The following is a 15,539-nucleotide window of genomic DNA, read 5'->3' on the forward strand; positions in this document are numbered from 1 at the left end:
ACTTTGATCTTTGATGCACATCCTCTACATATTCGACTTGAATTTCTTAAGGCTATTAATTTCTTCAAAACAAAATTAAAATTAAGGCCACCCTCCTCCAATAACAAAAAGAAAAACAGATATTGTTAGTTCCTTGGAACACTTGAAGAATATGCCAGTCATTAAAACGTTTCCAGTCAAGAATTATGGTCAAAAGTCAAATGGGCTTGAGAACACAAAACTACGTTTAAGACAATAAAGTGGCTCGTAAAGTATTATCAAATAAAAAAAAAACTTACTCTCAGCTCAACTGAATGGCATGGATATTTTTCCACACACACACATACAAAGTTTGTTAGGCTCCTTGATTTTTAAAGTGTGCCAAATATCATAATCATAACCGTAGAATCTCCAACCCCTTCTTTTTCCATGCACACATGTTTCCCTTGTGAAGGACTAATCGTTAATTCATATATAAATAAAAATAAAAATAAGCACCAACCAGAAAGTTAAAAAGGACTCTCTCATAAGCCCTCTTCCACGGTGAAAAAATAAAAGAAGAATCTCAAAATGGATCGGAGTAGTGTGGGCTCTGCTATGGACGAGCTGTGCATTGGAGAAAATGGGCAGATCGGCCGTAAGAGAGTAAACAACAAGGACAGTTCCGGCGAGCCTTACAAGTCCAAGAACCTCTTCGCCGAGAGGAACAGAAGAGAGAAGCTCCACAATAAGTTGATGGAGCTCCGAGGATTAGTGCCTTTTATTACAAACGTAACCCAACCCCTTCTTTATTTTAAATATTTATTTTTTGGGTATGTTCAAGAAGTCAATTTCGGGGGAAACGAACTGGTTTTTTAGATGAAGAAGGCGACGATAATCGAAGACGCTATCGCTCATATCCAGAGCTTGGAAGAGACGGTGAACGATCTCAAGAACCAGCTTTGCGAAGCGGAGGCTTTGTCGGAGGACAGGACTGAGCCGAGCAATAGGCAGATATGCGACGACGAATCGATCAATGAGCCTCAGATTCAGGTTTTACTTATCGAATTCATTGTTTTGATTTGGAACACTTCATATAGTCTTTTTCGACACTTTTGCCTATAATTTGCAGTTTTTTCGTTGGTGATTTTGTTTTTTAAAAGCCGGATATCTCCGTGGCTCGAATCTGCGAGAACAAGCTCTGGATAAAGGTGGTGTTTGAGAAGAAATTTGGCGGGTTCACTAGATTGATGGAGGCTTTATCGACTTTGGGATTCGAAGCTACAGATACAAGCTTAACCACTACTGATGAATCAATGCTTGTTATTTCCTGTTTAGAGGTAAACAAAATACAATTTTAACTTTTATTTTGTGTTAATTCTTTCGGTATCTTCTTCAGTTGTAGTTAATAATCTAAAGTCCTTTTTTTCATTTTTTTTTAATTCAGGGATATCCTTATGAATCGCTTGCGGTCCAAGAAATGAAAGAACTGCTGGTAGAGATAGTTAAAGGCCACTTGGTATGATATTTGCACAAACGAGTTTAAAAGTCAATCACAAAGCTGTCATGCTTTAATTCGCATTATAACTCGTAAGAAGAAAAAGAAATACTTAATTTCTTAAGCAAATTATTTATTATATTAAAGTGTTCATATCCTAATCTCTGAAGCTACTGCCTAGTAGGCGTAACTTAACAATTTGATAATTATATTAAAATCTTATTGGTGTTTTCAGAATCTGTCGAATTCGGAAATGGTTTGACGGATCTATACTATTTTAAGGACCTAGACTACGAAATGTCGTTCTATATTTATATGGTTCAGAGGCTGTTCATAATTTATTTATATAGAAAGAATTGAATAGACTGAAACAAAGAACCAAAAATAGATCAACTCCAATCAAGAGAATTCCCAGTTTCAATCAATCCCAAACAATATACACATTTTTACAAAATAAAAATAAAAATAAAAATTACTACTCACCTCATATTTACTCATTAAATCCAAAACAGAAAATAGAAATAATATTCAGAGGATATGGAATTAGGATTCTATCACATCAGTCATCTCTGAACTTGAAATCCCATGAACTTCCTAATCCCTGCAATTAAAAATGAAACACTTCAATCACACCAAAATTAATTGATAGCATCATTCCTATAAAGAATTTGAATCAATAATAGTAATACCTGGAGGCCTACAAACAGGAGGGTCTTCGAAGAGGGAAAGAGAGAGGCTTTTGTGGGCGAGTCCGATGTCGAAGAGGATGAGACCAGACGACGGGTCGTTTACGGCGATTCCCTTGACCGGAAGCCAGAGAAAGAGCTCTTCCTGGGAAAGGCCTTCCACGCCGGAGAGACCACCGAAAGTGAGGTTGGCTCTCACCACGCTCTCGTAGAACACCCTCGTCTCGAACCTCGACAGGCAAGGCCACTCCAATTTCACCTCCAGACGCCCCGCCGCGTCCAGATTGAACGACTTCACGTTTTCCGGGAAGATCCCCGCCGGAAGGCCCTGGCTCCTCAGCAGCGCGTGGAGAGACGCCGTCGTCGTCGTCGACGCCGACGAGGACGACGAAGACGAGAGGAGTCCCGTGAAGAGAACGAGGCAGAGAAATGGTTGCAGAGACATTGTTGAGAGAGAGAGAGAGAGATTTGCTGATTGCTGTTGGTTTGTGATCTGTGTGCTGCTGAGAAGAGAGAGGAGTTTTGTTGTTTATTTTGTTGGGCAAAGGGTTTTACGGATGTTTGTCTTTTTGCAAGTAATGACGATGGTGGGGACCATTAAGAGCTGTCCATTATTTAGACGCTTTTTTTTTTCTTGTTTGAAATAGTCGGCTATGAAAATAGGATTTTCATTTCGAGCAAATTAACCTCTTTGCCTCTTGGTGTAAAAAGTTACGTGTGAAAAATCAAACCGAAAATTTATAAAAATCAGATCAAATCACTAATTTTTTTAACTTTGATTATATATATATATATATATAACCTTAGTGTGGCCCCGATTTTTTAATTTATTAACGGGTGTTATAGCTAAAATGTTGATTCAAAGTCAAACTAATTAATTTGTAAATAAATAATATTATCTCTATTTGTTAAGAGTTTTAGACAAATAATGCTCCTATACTATAATTGAATTTTTAATTGATATCTATATCCCAAAGTTTATAGACTATTATTTAGTGTTGACAGATAAAAATATTACAATAATTGTCTCACGAAGAGCACTTGATTCCGACTATGCAGTCTCGAGGATACCAAATTTCTAGGTGAGATTATCTCTAAGTTCAGACGAATCTAGTCAAATAGATAATATAAATGAGAGCGATGAATGATAAGTTAAGCTTTCTGATTGACTTTTGATATGAAATTGTGCATGTCCCTACTTCTGTTGCTTCCTCATTTATTTATTGTGATTGGAGCCGAGTATGTGTGGTGATCAAGCCCACGTTCTGACAGTTTTTGAATAACCGCTCCCAAAAATATGTAGTTGGTGGTTATTTCCTCGAGTGCTCGAAATAACTGTCGAAGTGTGCATTTTGTTTAAGTTTTATTTATGTTCGTGTGTTTTATTGTTTTGACTAGTCTTTGACCTACCACCTTCTTTTCTTTTCGAAGTTCTGCTCGGTAGGGTTGATTCTTGCCTTATGAACGAGTTCGTTCCTAATTTTATTTGTTCCTTGTGCCTATTTGACTCAGATCCAGTGTTGAATTTCTACTATTATCGGATCCTCTGAGCTCATGCTCGGAATATGCAAATTATACGAGTAACACTTAGAAATTAATCACTTTAGTATTATTTTAAGGGTAATTTAGCAAAATAGTCAATTTAAAGGTTGAGAATTATTAAATAACCAAGGTTTGGTAAATATTAGGTAAACAGCCAATTTTATATATTTACAAACGTAAATATTAAGTAAATAGTCACTGCTATATTAAGTCACGTCATCATTTATGGCTATTTACCTAATATTTGCCAAACATTGGCTATTTAGCAATATCAAACGTTTAAGTTTGCTATTTTTCCAATTTTTTGTTATTTTAATAAGGTGGTTTAAGAATTAAAATGGAAAGAAAAGATGGTATAGACTTATAGTTATGGCATCATTTTCTCACAATAAAGAAGTAGCGCTCTGCAACTTGGATCCTAGTCCTCGGCAACATATAGTTTAGATCGTGGTGAGGGTCCATGCCAAGATAGTTCACAACATGGAGACTGTCCACGGCCTTTCACAACATGGAGAGGGTTCATGGCAAGATGGTATGTGGCGTGGAGAGAGTCCACATCAAAGTTATTCACAGCGTGGAAAGGTCCATGTCAAGGTGGTTCACGATAAGATCGTCCGCAGAAGAAAAGTTCACAGCCATATCTCAAGTCCTTGGCCAAATCATTCTCGACCACTCTAGCTTGAGTCCAAGGCCCTGTCATTCAAAGTCTTTCGCCTCGTCACTCAAACTCACCATGACCTCTATAAAATACCTCATATTTCACAAGTTAAATGTAAGTTTCACCGGATTTACAAAAACTCGGCCTTATTTTCACCTAAACTTCTCTCTCTAGAAATATAGGGACGATATTAGATCACTCACCTATAACAATCAGACTACTGCTTAGCGTCGAAAAATTAAATCGATTTCCGACGAAGCAAAGACCACAAACTGGAGATTCCATCACCTTTTGAAAACAACAATCAAAATACACTTTTTGTTTCCTCAAAAAATTTAACACTCTCATCTTATATCACAATTCCATATTTTATAACACAAATTCCTTCAAATTTATGTTAAATGGCATAGGTTTGTTACTACTACGGCAAAAAGCTACAGGTAGGCCCTACCACGTGAAAAAAAAGGCCATCCAATTTGTGGCCACAAGTAGTTGATAATACTAACCTATCACAGATAAGAATCGAGTGGGAAACAAAACTCATGTAACTTTCTTCCTGTATAATAACAAAACCTTTCTACGATCACTTCCGTCAGCCCATTGACAACCTTACCAGGCTCGGAAAGTCCCTTCGATGGCCTACTACTCTTTCAACGAAATCTATCGTCCCGGTGAGTACGATCAAATCAACTCTTTAAACAACAACAATTATTTTGTACCCCAAGATTATGAACCAAGCATTTACAACCTCTTTGACTATGATCCAACGCCTTTTCTACATTACACAAATAATTCCCCAACTACCACCACTGCCTATTCAACCTTCACTCCCACACAGCCCAACACCGTAATCCATCACTATCATCATCACAGCCACCAAACCGTCGCCGCCGCCACCGCAACCACCGGTTTCTACAACCAAACTCCCGACCCGCCGCCTCGTGCTCCGGCTGAGTCGAAGGCGTCGTCGGATTCTTTCAACGCGCCGGGATTTGAGGAATACGACCCCACTCCTTACGGCGGCGGCTACAATATCGTCCAGACGTACGGCGTTCCTCTCCCTCCTTCCGATCAGATATGCTATCCCCGCGATGGTCACCGACCACAAGTCTCTGATCCCGCACCGCCACCGCCGAAGCCGGAGAAGAAGAAGAAGAGCGTCCGATTCGCCGTCGATGAGAACGGTCGGCCCGAAGAGTCGGAACCGAAGATGATCGAAGTCAACGAAGACTGTCGAGAGCCGGAGAATATTGTGCCGCCGCCGCCGTCTTCGTATTCGCCTCCGGCGGAGGCGGTGGTGAGTAGTCAGATTCCGAGCGGGTATGGGCTGGAAGCGATGGAGCTTTACGGGAGTCTGTTTGGGTACTTGCCTTGTACGGCAAGGTACTACGCCGGGATCGGAAACGGCTGTTTGGTTCGGAGCGCCGAGGGTTGCGCGGCGTCGGATTATCTGTTCGGCGGCCCGGATCCGTACATTGAGCGGAGAGACGGCGGAGGGAGTTTCGGACAGCCGATTCACTGCTACGACAAGCATTACCCACCAAACCCTCTCACTGTTCAGCTCTATCCTGACTATGACGACGATGATGATCGGGATCGGGATTGTGACCACCATTCATGGCCTCAGAGTTTCGGAATCTTTTGATGTTGGATTATCTTGGTTTAGGAGTTTCAATCTGTTTCTTAGCTTGTTTATTATGATTTACGTTATATTAGTCAGTTCAAGGCAATCTCAGTAACAATGTTCATTTTCATTCAATTGGGAGAAATGAGGCAAGAATCGTCTCAGATGAATTAGCTGAATGTATCAAATTTTGAGTCAATCGGCGAAAACAAAGTGTTGGTTGATTCAAATTTTAATTAACTAGAAAATTAACACAGTGTCCAATAGTGTACCGTATACCTTCTTTTTTTCTTTTTTTTAGACGTTATTGACTCACAGTAATGGGATTTCAGGTTTATAACTGTTATATTTCTTTAATTCTAATAATTTTCCAAAGGCTGACGAGGGAGATGAAACGTGGTGGATTTCAGTGACCTAATAATTGATCATAACACTCAACACCAACTAGGCAAACTAGTATTCTAGTAGTTGATGTGACCAGAAAGGAATCTTTAATAATATAGCAGACAAACAATTTGTAATTTGTTGAGCAATCAATTTCATGTCCCACTAACAGTACTACGCTTTAAATACCATCCGAGATAGCGCAATAAGGCGAGATCTAATTTTTTTTTTTTTTAATTGTTATAATTGATTTTTTTTATTATATTGGAGTTGAAAATATGTAGAGATATTGGAGCTACGGTGATGGGTCCAGTTGAATGTAACTGATATTTCTCTGATTGTTGTTTTAGGAGTCACCTCTTTTTCTTTTTCTTTTTCTTTTTCTTCCCAGGGATGTTAAACAAGCTTTAAATGAAATAAGACGTCTATTTATTGGACCACAATCATCAACTAAAGGGTGTTGTGACGCCTGAGTACACCACCACCATATTCATCTTCACCAAACCCACGTTCAAAATTCGTCACATCATCTTCACCAAACCCACAGAAATATTAAGTTACCACAAGATAAAAAATAATAATAATAATAACATTTATTTAGGCACAAGTAGTCACCTCCTTTTATCCTCCATTCCTCGGACACGCTGAAGGACACGAGTAAACTCGCAAAACAGCGAGAAGTCGAAACCGAAGATTCTGTCGCCGCTCTGTGTGGCCGAGCTCGAGCTCGGACGCTGACACACCACCAAATCAAAGCACCCGAATTTCTCTACTAAACTCGATAATCTGCTGCTCGTCAGCTTCTGAATCTCTTCGATCTGCACCAAATCCCCGGCTTGGCGACTACTCTGCCACCACTTCTTTAGAATCTTCCGCTTCGTTTCGCACGGCTCGACCGACACGACGGCCTTCAGAGGGACGCCGAGCCTATGCAGAGCGATCTCAGTCCCGCCTATACCACTAAATATAGACAGCATCGTCAAGCCTCCCGGGAACATGGGCTTCAACACGGACAAATGGTAGCCCAGCGTGTCGGGCTGGAACGAGTGTTTCAGCGACCGAAGCCTCTCCGTCAAGCTGCTAAATAAGTCGGTGTGGTTCGCGGGGTAGCCCAAGATGATCTCGAGGTTCACGGGCTCTATAGCCCCGAGCCTGTTCTTCCCGACCCAGACGAGGTTCCGGGATCGGCAGTGATTCAGTACGCTTCGTTGCTGCTCGGCCGATAGCGATCCGCGAGAGCTGTTCATCGACCTCGCGAGCCTGTCGCAGAGGTTGGGAACGCCGTCGGCTTCGTCGTTGATGCAATCGAGCCGTTTTCGTGGGTCCCAAACCGGCCACCATTTCTTGGTGTGAGGCATCGCTTCTTCTATGGTCATTGGCGGCTTCGGGTCGATCTCGAACCTCTCCTCTGTGGGGAGATTGTGGATGTACCCTTCGTTCCTACTCAGAGCCGAGAAGTGGTGAGTGTTCACGAACTCGGGCTCCAAGTTGTACAAGAACTTTCTAGCTTTAGCCCAAGACTCATGGGACACGTCCCCAACAACCCCATACAGGAAATACGGAGGTTTAGCGACGAGTCCGGTGAGAGGCTTTCTAGGTCTTTTGTTCAGGGGTTCAGGGGTTCCATCTCGGTCAAACTCCGGGTTGAACTTTTCTTCTTCGTAGAAGAAATTTGGTTCTGGGAACAAGTCGGAAACATAATCGTCTTCCGGTTTCGGCCTTTTCCCGTTACGAATCTCGTCGCGTTCTATGATTCCGGAGCGAGGAATAGTTTGAGAACTATCACCGGCGTTCTCTTGCTTGGGTTTTTTCCCTAAAGAAACACTGTCAAGGTTGACACCCATTTCTTGAGGGACCGTATCCGCTTGAAAACCCTCAAATTCTGGTTTCACCGGGTGAATACCCGAAGAGGAAGGTCCGCACTGACTTCCTGTAGCAATTGACTTCTGCATCACAAAACTTCTATCAATTAGAACGCCAACGTACATGTTTGGGTATAAAGCTTGAGCCAAACGAAATCTTTCGGGAAGCATGAAATAGAAAAGTTTCGAAATTGACAAAGTGGCTTGTATGATGTCAAAATAAGATTTGACTAGGACCTTGACTGGAATCCGGCCCGTGATAATTGAATCAGCAAGCTCCGATATTGGCAACTCCGCGCCTGAAGGAACGAATTGTAAATTTACAGATAAGTTCTCAAGAATGAATTAATTGAAATATGTCAAATTCTAGTACTAAACAGAGTGACATAAATTTGGGCTGTTGCCTAAAACAAAACAGAAAAACAAAAACAAAAAGACAAGAATGGTTATGCAGAGCAAGATTTGTGATGAACCACATATCTTCTCCAGCTTTGAAGGAAAGACAACTCCACAAGCTCACCACAATTTTCAATAGCCCACGACACTTGAATCTCAGAAAAACCCATCTCAAGCAAACGAAGACTTTTATCCATGGTGCCGAACAAGATATCGTTGTTAATATCCTGAGAATAAAACCAAAAGGTTAGACAAACGAATAGCAGAAACATAGTTCAATATGTTGAACAAGAAAAAATGAGGAATTTCGAAAGAAAGTTTCCACTCGGTGTCTTCTTTAATTTGCACGATATTGTGCGAGCCTAACTGCTTGTACGATGTGTGAGAGAGAACAATTTTTCGATTAAAAATTGAATGAGAAGCCATTTCATCTCTACGGTTAGTGCAAGAACCAATAGCAAGACCTCGTTTATCTCTTTGTCGTCATCTGAGATATCCTCTGCAACCTGCTCGAGCCTTTTAGCTATCTGAGCAGCAACAATGAAGTCCACCAATCCATCAATCGGAGCATCTTTACCTTATATGCAATGTCAAAATGGACACAGATTAGAAAAGTCTAGGCATCGGATAAATAAGAGGGACAATGACAACGAAACTTGTTGCACAAAAATAAATCATATACCTAGCTTGTCCATTGCAAAGTTCACTTCCTCTAGCGAAAAGTTCATTGATAACAAAGATGCTATTTTACTATCATCAAAGCTGTCTGTTATGTCCGGCTCCTGCATTTAGTACATCAATATAATAGCGATTCAATTTTATTTTTTTTTTAATCAAGATATTTAGCAGATTTAACAGTACATTAAATCTGAAAATTGGTCGAAGCAAATGATCGAATCTAATGCTTCCAACTATACCTCTTTCATATGGATACGCGTTGACACTTCTGGAGGACCCTTGTCACCAAACAAATCCTCCAGAGAATCTGAAGATCCAGGATTGAATATTTGAGGACCCTCCTTCATTACGACATACACAAATCATTAACTTGCGTAGACATTTTTGGTACTTGTTTCTCTTCAGTGAAGACCTCGGAAATTCGGAAGAAACAAATTGACTTACAGTGTATGTAACGAGCGCGTCCAATAGCAAATCAAAATCATCTTCACCTGAATTTCAAAAAAAAAAAATTATAAACTAGATCGCAAAATTACAAGATGAAAAGTCGGGATATATATTGACACGCCACTCTGCCAATTTCTCATCTTTTAAATGCATAATTTAACTACCGATTTTTCGAAAACTACGCGCGCTGATTAGAGTCAAAACAAAATCATACACAATACCCTTTTCTTCGATCATTCTGTTAACAAGAGACAGTTGAAACCCCATCCCGGTGAGGATAGACCGAACATTGCTACCGGAAGAACTCGCAGCATTGTCCTGCGATTCGAGGTGAAGAAGGAAAAAAAAAATAACTCTCTGACGAAAAATGAGGGAAAAAGAAAAAGAGGGTGCATAAGGCGGTACCCCAAAATCGGTCTGCAAAACAGAGTGGGAAGGAAAGTCAAAATCCAAAGTCTCTTGCTTGGGCACCAACGGAATATCCTGGCCAGCCTGGTGTGACGAAGCTCTATTGCTTGAACAATTTCTCATTTCAACCTGCATTATAGAATTGCATTCAACAATCAATCATGTATCGGTGGTTCTAGGGTTTCACACACACACACAAAAAGATAATTTATACCACTCGTTATTGCATGAGTCGGCGAAACTCAGAATTCAAACCGTCCCCTCTTACTGCATGAAAATAATATTTCAGACTTTCTGACATTCATGGAACAGCAACGCGCACATAAAATACTTGATCACACCATAGATTTTGCAAAGCAGTAATTAACCTAAACCACCACTCAACCCCGAAGAAATTTGTATCGAGAAAAAGAAAATGCAGTCTTGAACAGCATTGTGTCCCCAAAGCGGACCAAACTTTAAAGTCAAGATCAAATACTTCTATCATTTGGTTTTGTGGGTTTCGAGTTTCGAGTCGTTAAGACCGTACCTCAATTGAGTAAGTGCCACGGAGCGAGCTTGTGTTTTATTCTATCGCCGTCGCGCCTTAGACGAAAAAAAAACTATATATATATTTCAGAACTGAGTCTTGCCGTTGATTCAATTTTCTTTTTCTTTTTCTTTTCTTCTTTCCCCTTTCGTGGGAGAAGAAGAGACTGTTCTGTCAAAACGACATTATTAAAATCGTGCTCTATTAGATTCGTACGACGTCTGTTAAATCTAGACAGAACTTGGTGGCACGGCTTACGTGGCAGCATATCATGTCTTTGCCAAGTATGAAACACTTGTTTGGTTGTTCAGTTCCGTCTCTGTTGATTGCCTATTGATTGCCAATCCCAGCCCAAACATTAGGCCCAAATCGCTTGTAGAAGTACGGCCCTAGATGGATAATCTAGATGGTTTTGAAAGATAAATCTCACGAAGTTATACTCAACACAGGACAGCTTATTTGAAGCAAAAAAATAAAAATAAAAATAAAAATAAAAATTACAGGACAGCTTATTAAAATATTTGGAAATATATTTTATTCAGAAGATTAGGTACGTATACATCATACAGGACAACGGAAGCGGCCAGTTGAACAAAGAATAAAAATAATTAAGACTCCAGTTTCGAATTATTTAAATATTTCTATATGATAAGTCCGTCCTATAAAGTATAGTAAAAGTAATATATATATATAAACATATATATATATATATACACACACTAGCAGTGCAAAAAGTTTGCTAGTTTATATAAACTGGTAAATTGATGTATAATAGATTAGTATAATTGTTACAAAAACAGATGGTTAATTTGTACTTTGTAGTAGGGGGTTACAAAAATTGACCGAAAATTGGTTAAACCGATAATCGAACCGATCCGGAACCGAATTCAGTGCCACGTCATCAAACCGAAAATTCGGTTCGGTTAACCGAAACCGAATTTAAGAATCGGCTCGGTTATCGGTTTTGAAAATCCAAAAATTCGGTTATCGGTTATTTAACCGATTTTTTTTATCCAGTTTTTTTTTATCCAGTTTTGAAACTGGATAACCAGTTTTAAAACCGGATAACCGATTTTAATCGCTTAACCGATTTGAACCGGATAACCGATTTGGATAATTGTAATATCTTTAAATTTGGTCATCCAATTTTGAAATCGGTTAACCGGTTTCAAAACTGGTTACCCAGTTTTAAAACGGTTATAAAACCGGTTATCGGTTTTACAAAACTGGTTAACCGAATTTTCGGTTAACCGATTTTCGGTTTTTGACCAATTCGGTTCAGTCATTGGTCCAAAATTTTCAAAACAGAAAATTCGGTTTCGGTTTTCAAATTGGTCCAAAACCGAACCGAACCGAACCGATTTCACCCCTACTTTGTAGTGAGCTTGACTAATGTGCTATAAGCTTCGGGTGGATTCTTAGAACATTATTTCAAATAATTAATCAGCTTAACTTGATGAAAAATAGTGGGACTTTGTTTGTAACTCAAGGTACTAAATGTTGACGTGAATATTCACCTCAAATAATCTCGATCTTTCGAGAAAGAGAGTTCGATTTCGAATTGTTTTAATAAGCCTCAAACTTTCGACAATAAACCAATCACGCTGGATATAAAAAATGGACAAAACGCTTATCTTATTAAGTGTTACTAACTAGGTGTTTTATTGAATATTACAACTATAGAGGAAGATGAACAAATAAACGGTAGCAATATACTCGATTAGAATCACTAAGCGCGTAAAGAGAAGATAGATGGTATTTTAAGTTGGACGTCGATATATATAGCTTTCAAACCGTTGGGTGAGTCTTCACCACTCAGCTCGTGACAGGTATGTGTTGTTTGATCCAGATTTGACGAGGCAGCTGAGTAGAGTGGGGTTGAACGGTCTTTGGTCTTGAGATCCGGTAAGGCTCGTTGAAGCATTCTTCGACAAAATACGGGTGTAAGCTCGACCGAGCTGAGCTAAATAACGTATAACTCGTTGCTATTCAGAACGGGCTAAAGTTTGAACATGTGCATCTGTCATTCAAAATATCGAGATGGTCTCTGATTAGATCAGCTCGATGTTTGGAGATCGGGATGTATCCAGCTCCACAATGTCTTGGGATCGGGCTAAGCTAGGGTCATTTTGAAATTGTTATGGTCCTCATGTAACCCAGTTCGATCATATTTTGGGCTGCGATATAACATTATTATAAGGCTAAATGTTCAAGTTACACCAACACAAAATATTGTGGTTTTTCGATTTTACAAGGGAATGCTGATTTTCAGCATAAAGTTTTGAAGAAAATTGTAATGTGGATGCTGAACAAAACTTTATTTGTTGAAAAAAAAAATCAGAAATATATTTACTATATATATATATATATATATATATATATATATATATTATAGATAAATGTTCACTTAATTAACATACACAAAGAATAGCTCTTTACATATATATATATATATATATATTTATTTATATATTATTTAGAAATATAATATACAGTTGATTATTAAATCATAAAATATTACTAAATTGTGGATTATTATAACGTTTTTGAAAAAATGCTAACAAAATTTTCATCGTGTTGTCCAACATATATAATAGTGACTAAATTTTAAGAAATTTTGTTAGCATTCCAAACATTATAGATTTAGCATATTAGGGTTGCATCGTGTTGTCAAACTTGGCTATAGTACGCCATAATTTGAATGATATGTCAAACTTGACCTTTGTTTGCAGAAAAATAATTCTATAATTTGATATATTGACACACCTAGTAAATATTCGCCATATCCTAACTTAGGGTTGACTTTTTATGTATCTCATATTCACCTACAGAAAACCAAGAAGAAAACAACAACAAAAAATCCTCGATTACATGAACAGTGTCTCTCTTTTCTACTCTTTATTAGATATACGTGTAGTCCATATAATTAATATTCATGATGTTCTTTTCTTGATTAATTGTTATATTTTATTTGAGAAAATGCACATAGACATATCCAAATACGTCTTTAAACTTTAAAGCTTTCTTAATCATTTTTAAATGTGTAATGTATTTTGCACTAATTAATTGGATTGCAGTTGATATTAATTTCCTAAACCGTGATCTCCCCTAATCTACTAGTTTATCACCTAATTGAATTTCATACTAAATCCACGGAAGAGCAGTTTAACTTTCCCTTCTCTGTGGTCGCTTTAGGAATTTAGTTCTTGGACGGAAGCAATACCATACCGCCTTACTAATTAAGATAATTACGAGATTATTATGATAAAAATAGTAGCGATTATTACTTTTATTATTAAATACATGTGTCAAGAAACGCGGTTGACTTTAGTATAGTTTATACATTATATATAAGGAACACGACAATGTTATCAAATCGTGTTTCCCATGCTTGATAGTGTGATGAGCCCACCAAAATATATATACAAAATGTCACTGAACGACATGATTCATTTCATGATTTCTTTTTTCTCCCTTTTTGTTATTATATTGTAGTGATTTTAAATATTTAGCTTAGGATATTGTCGTACATGTATATAGGGCAAGTTACTTAACCAACCAACTTCTTCACCAGCCCCTACTTGCATATGCAATCTTAAAGACCATCGTTCATGGTTACTGGTTTTTTGTTTGGAAGATCTGAGAGACCCACCATAATTAAATAAATGAAAAGCAACAATTTTCTTATTTACTCTAGTAAATAGTATAATGCGCGTGTGGTATAAACGACAAATGTAAGAAAATATAGCTCAACTAGAAAAAGAAGTGTGGTTTATCCGTTGGAGGAAATCACTTTTCTTTATCAGTAATTATGCTAAAATTCTTTGTAGGTCCAACGCAACTTTCACAACTCTATTGAACCATCATGAAAACGCACACTAACACATGTGTGTATGTGTTTGTGTCTGCGTTTATTTTTTATTTTCTAATTAATCCTTGATTTTCTGCCGACTGACCATGCAATTGCCATTTACTAGAACATTATACTCGGTTTTTTTTTTTAATATCACTTCACCTCGGATGCGAGATCCAATCCCGCAGGCAACATTGGTCATATTTATTTAATTATGATGTATGTTTATAACTTTATATGATAGTAGAGTAGATTTTCATATTTATCATACCTTTATATTTATATAGAAGAATCTGTTTCAACTAGTCAAACTCTTAGCTTTTTTAAGATTTTAGTCAAAATTTTATTTTATTAAAAAAATAGCTCACAACCAATTAATAAACTAATGAGTAAATTTAAATTAGAAGAATTTGTTGCAAATAGTCAATTCTTTAGATATGTTTAAGTTTTTAGCCAAAATTTCATTTTATTAAGAAAATAGTCCGCCAAACAAACGTAAATTATTAACTGTTTAGGTTAATTTAATTTATTTAAGCCTTGTGGATTATTTTTCTAAGTAAATTAAATTAATTTAGCGAGTTAATTAATTTATTTCGATCTAGTAGACTATTTTCTTAATAAAATGAAACTTTGGATATTTTCTAAAAGTAAGATGAGCTTTGGGCATTGGCCTAATTTCTTTTTTGAAAACTCTTTAGTTAATTTAATTTACTATTTAGGTAATTAATTTACTGCAGATGGACTTTTTTTATTGTACTATAGATCTAATTGTTTCATTTGTATAGATATGCTTTTGCGGCTAATAATGCTCCCTAAAGAGAATACCTTTTTTTTTTATAGATGTGTCACTTGAACGGTAAAATTTATAATTCTGTTATTAGTTTCCGTCACCTATCAACAGTTTTACTGAACTTGTTTTAATATCATTGGTGATTTTTTTTTATTTAATCTACAATGCATTAAGTGTTTTTTTTTTTCTAAATGTCTCTACTAAATTTAAAAAATTATCTCAATAA

General features: G+C 37.6%; 4 protein-coding genes across 6 annotated transcripts; 2 read left to right on the top strand and 2 right to left on the bottom strand.

Annotated features, from left to right (window-relative positions):
* The first annotated feature begins 520 nt into the window (after positions 1–520).
* LOC149386147 (transcription factor DYT1-like) lies at positions 521–1,718 on the top strand. Its single transcript, XM_089626474.1, has 5 exons — positions 521–750; positions 838–1,011; positions 1,122–1,298; positions 1,406–1,477; positions 1,692–1,718. The coding sequence occupies exons 1-5, from the start codon at positions 550–552 to the stop codon at positions 1,716–1,718; spliced, it is 651 nt and encodes a 216-aa protein (XP_089482600.1). The 5' UTR covers positions 521–549.
* A 125-nt stretch (positions 1,719–1,843) lies between these two features.
* Positions 1,844–2,702, bottom strand: LOC149386148 (uncharacterized). The gene is made up of 2 exons (XM_089625026.1): positions 2,146–2,702; positions 1,844–2,057 (listed from the first exon to the last, which is right to left on the bottom strand). The coding sequence occupies exons 1-2, from the start codon at positions 2,585–2,587 to the stop codon at positions 2,020–2,022; spliced, it is 480 nt and encodes a 159-aa protein (XP_089481152.1). The 5' UTR covers positions 2,588–2,702; the 3' UTR covers positions 1,844–2,019.
* A 2,159-nt stretch (positions 2,703–4,861) lies between these two features.
* On the top strand, positions 4,862–6,218 carry LOC149386149 (uncharacterized). Its single transcript, XM_089625341.1, has one exon. It carries the CDS (start codon positions 4,977–4,979, stop codon positions 5,985–5,987), a length of 1,011 nt encoding a protein of 336 aa, XP_089481467.1. The 5' UTR covers positions 4,862–4,976; the 3' UTR covers positions 5,988–6,218.
* A 544-nt stretch (positions 6,219–6,762) lies between these two features.
* On the bottom strand, positions 6,763–10,860 carry DRM3 (S-adenosyl-L-methionine-dependent methyltransferases superfamily protein). 3 transcript variants are annotated; one of them, XM_089625340.1, is made up of 12 exons: positions 10,671–10,844; positions 10,356–10,408; positions 10,139–10,270; positions 9,955–10,051; positions 9,731–9,777; positions 9,526–9,627; positions 9,291–9,390; positions 9,073–9,185; positions 8,733–8,835; positions 8,450–8,511; positions 6,966–8,296; positions 6,763–6,880 (listed from the first exon to the last, which is right to left on the bottom strand). In XM_089625340.1, exons 3-12 carry the CDS (start codon positions 10,262–10,264, stop codon positions 6,877–6,879), a joined length of 2,085 nt encoding a protein of 694 aa, XP_089481466.1. In that variant the 5' UTR covers positions 10,265–10,270; positions 10,356–10,408; positions 10,671–10,844; the 3' UTR covers positions 6,763–6,876. The 3 variants fall into 3 exon arrangements, with proteins under 3 accessions (XP_089481466.1, XP_089481464.1, XP_089481465.1); XM_089625338.1 differs by having other exon boundaries at positions 6,763–8,296; XM_089625339.1 differs by lacking the exon at positions 10,356–10,408 and having other exon boundaries at positions 6,763–8,296; positions 10,671–10,860.
* Positions 10,861–15,539: the final 4,679 nt, after the last annotated feature.

This window comes from Urtica dioica, chromosome 9 (genome assembly GCF_054948205.1).
Source record: "Urtica dioica subsp. dioica isolate 48M chromosome 9, U.dioica_male_clone48M_v1_H2, whole genome shotgun sequence".
Taxonomy (NCBI): Eukaryota; Viridiplantae; Streptophyta; class Magnoliopsida; order Rosales; family Urticaceae; genus Urtica; species Urtica dioica.

Excerpts from the sequence above, each read along its gene's own strand:
- LOC149386147 (XM_089626474.1), top strand. The coding sequence starts at position 550 with ATGGATCGGAGTAGTGTGGGCTCTGCTATGGACGAGCTGTGCATTGGA. Across the intron at positions 751-837 it reads TAGTGCCTTTTATTACAAAC|ATGAAGAAGGCGACGATAAT; the intron begins GTAACCCAACCC and ends CTGGTTTTTTAG. Across the intron at positions 1,478-1,691 it reads AGATAGTTAAAGGCCACTTG|AATCTGTCGAATTCGGAAAT; the intron begins GTATGATATTTG and ends TGGTGTTTTCAG.
- LOC149386148 (XM_089625026.1), bottom strand. The coding sequence starts at position 2,587 with ATGTCTCTGCAACCATTTCTCTGCCTCGTTCTCTTCACGGGACTCCTC. Across the intron at positions 2,058-2,145 it reads TCCTGTTTGTAGGCCTCCAG|GGATTAGGAAGTTCATGGGA; the intron begins GTATTACTATTA and ends TTTTAATTGCAG.
- LOC149386149 (XM_089625341.1), top strand. The coding sequence starts at position 4,977 with ATGGCCTACTACTCTTTCAACGAAATCTATCGTCCCGGTGAGTACGAT.
- DRM3 (XM_089625339.1), bottom strand. The coding sequence starts at position 10,264 with ATGAGAAATTGTTCAAGCAATAGAGCTTCGTCACACCAGGCTGGCCAG. Across the intron at positions 10,052-10,138 it reads TTTTGCAGACCGATTTTGGG|GACAATGCTGCGAGTTCTTC; the intron begins GTACCGCCTTAT and ends CTCGAATCGCAG. Across the intron at positions 8,836-9,072 it reads ACGACAAAGAGATAAACGAG|GATATTAACAACGATATCTT; the intron begins GTCTTGCTATTG and ends TTTTATTCTCAG.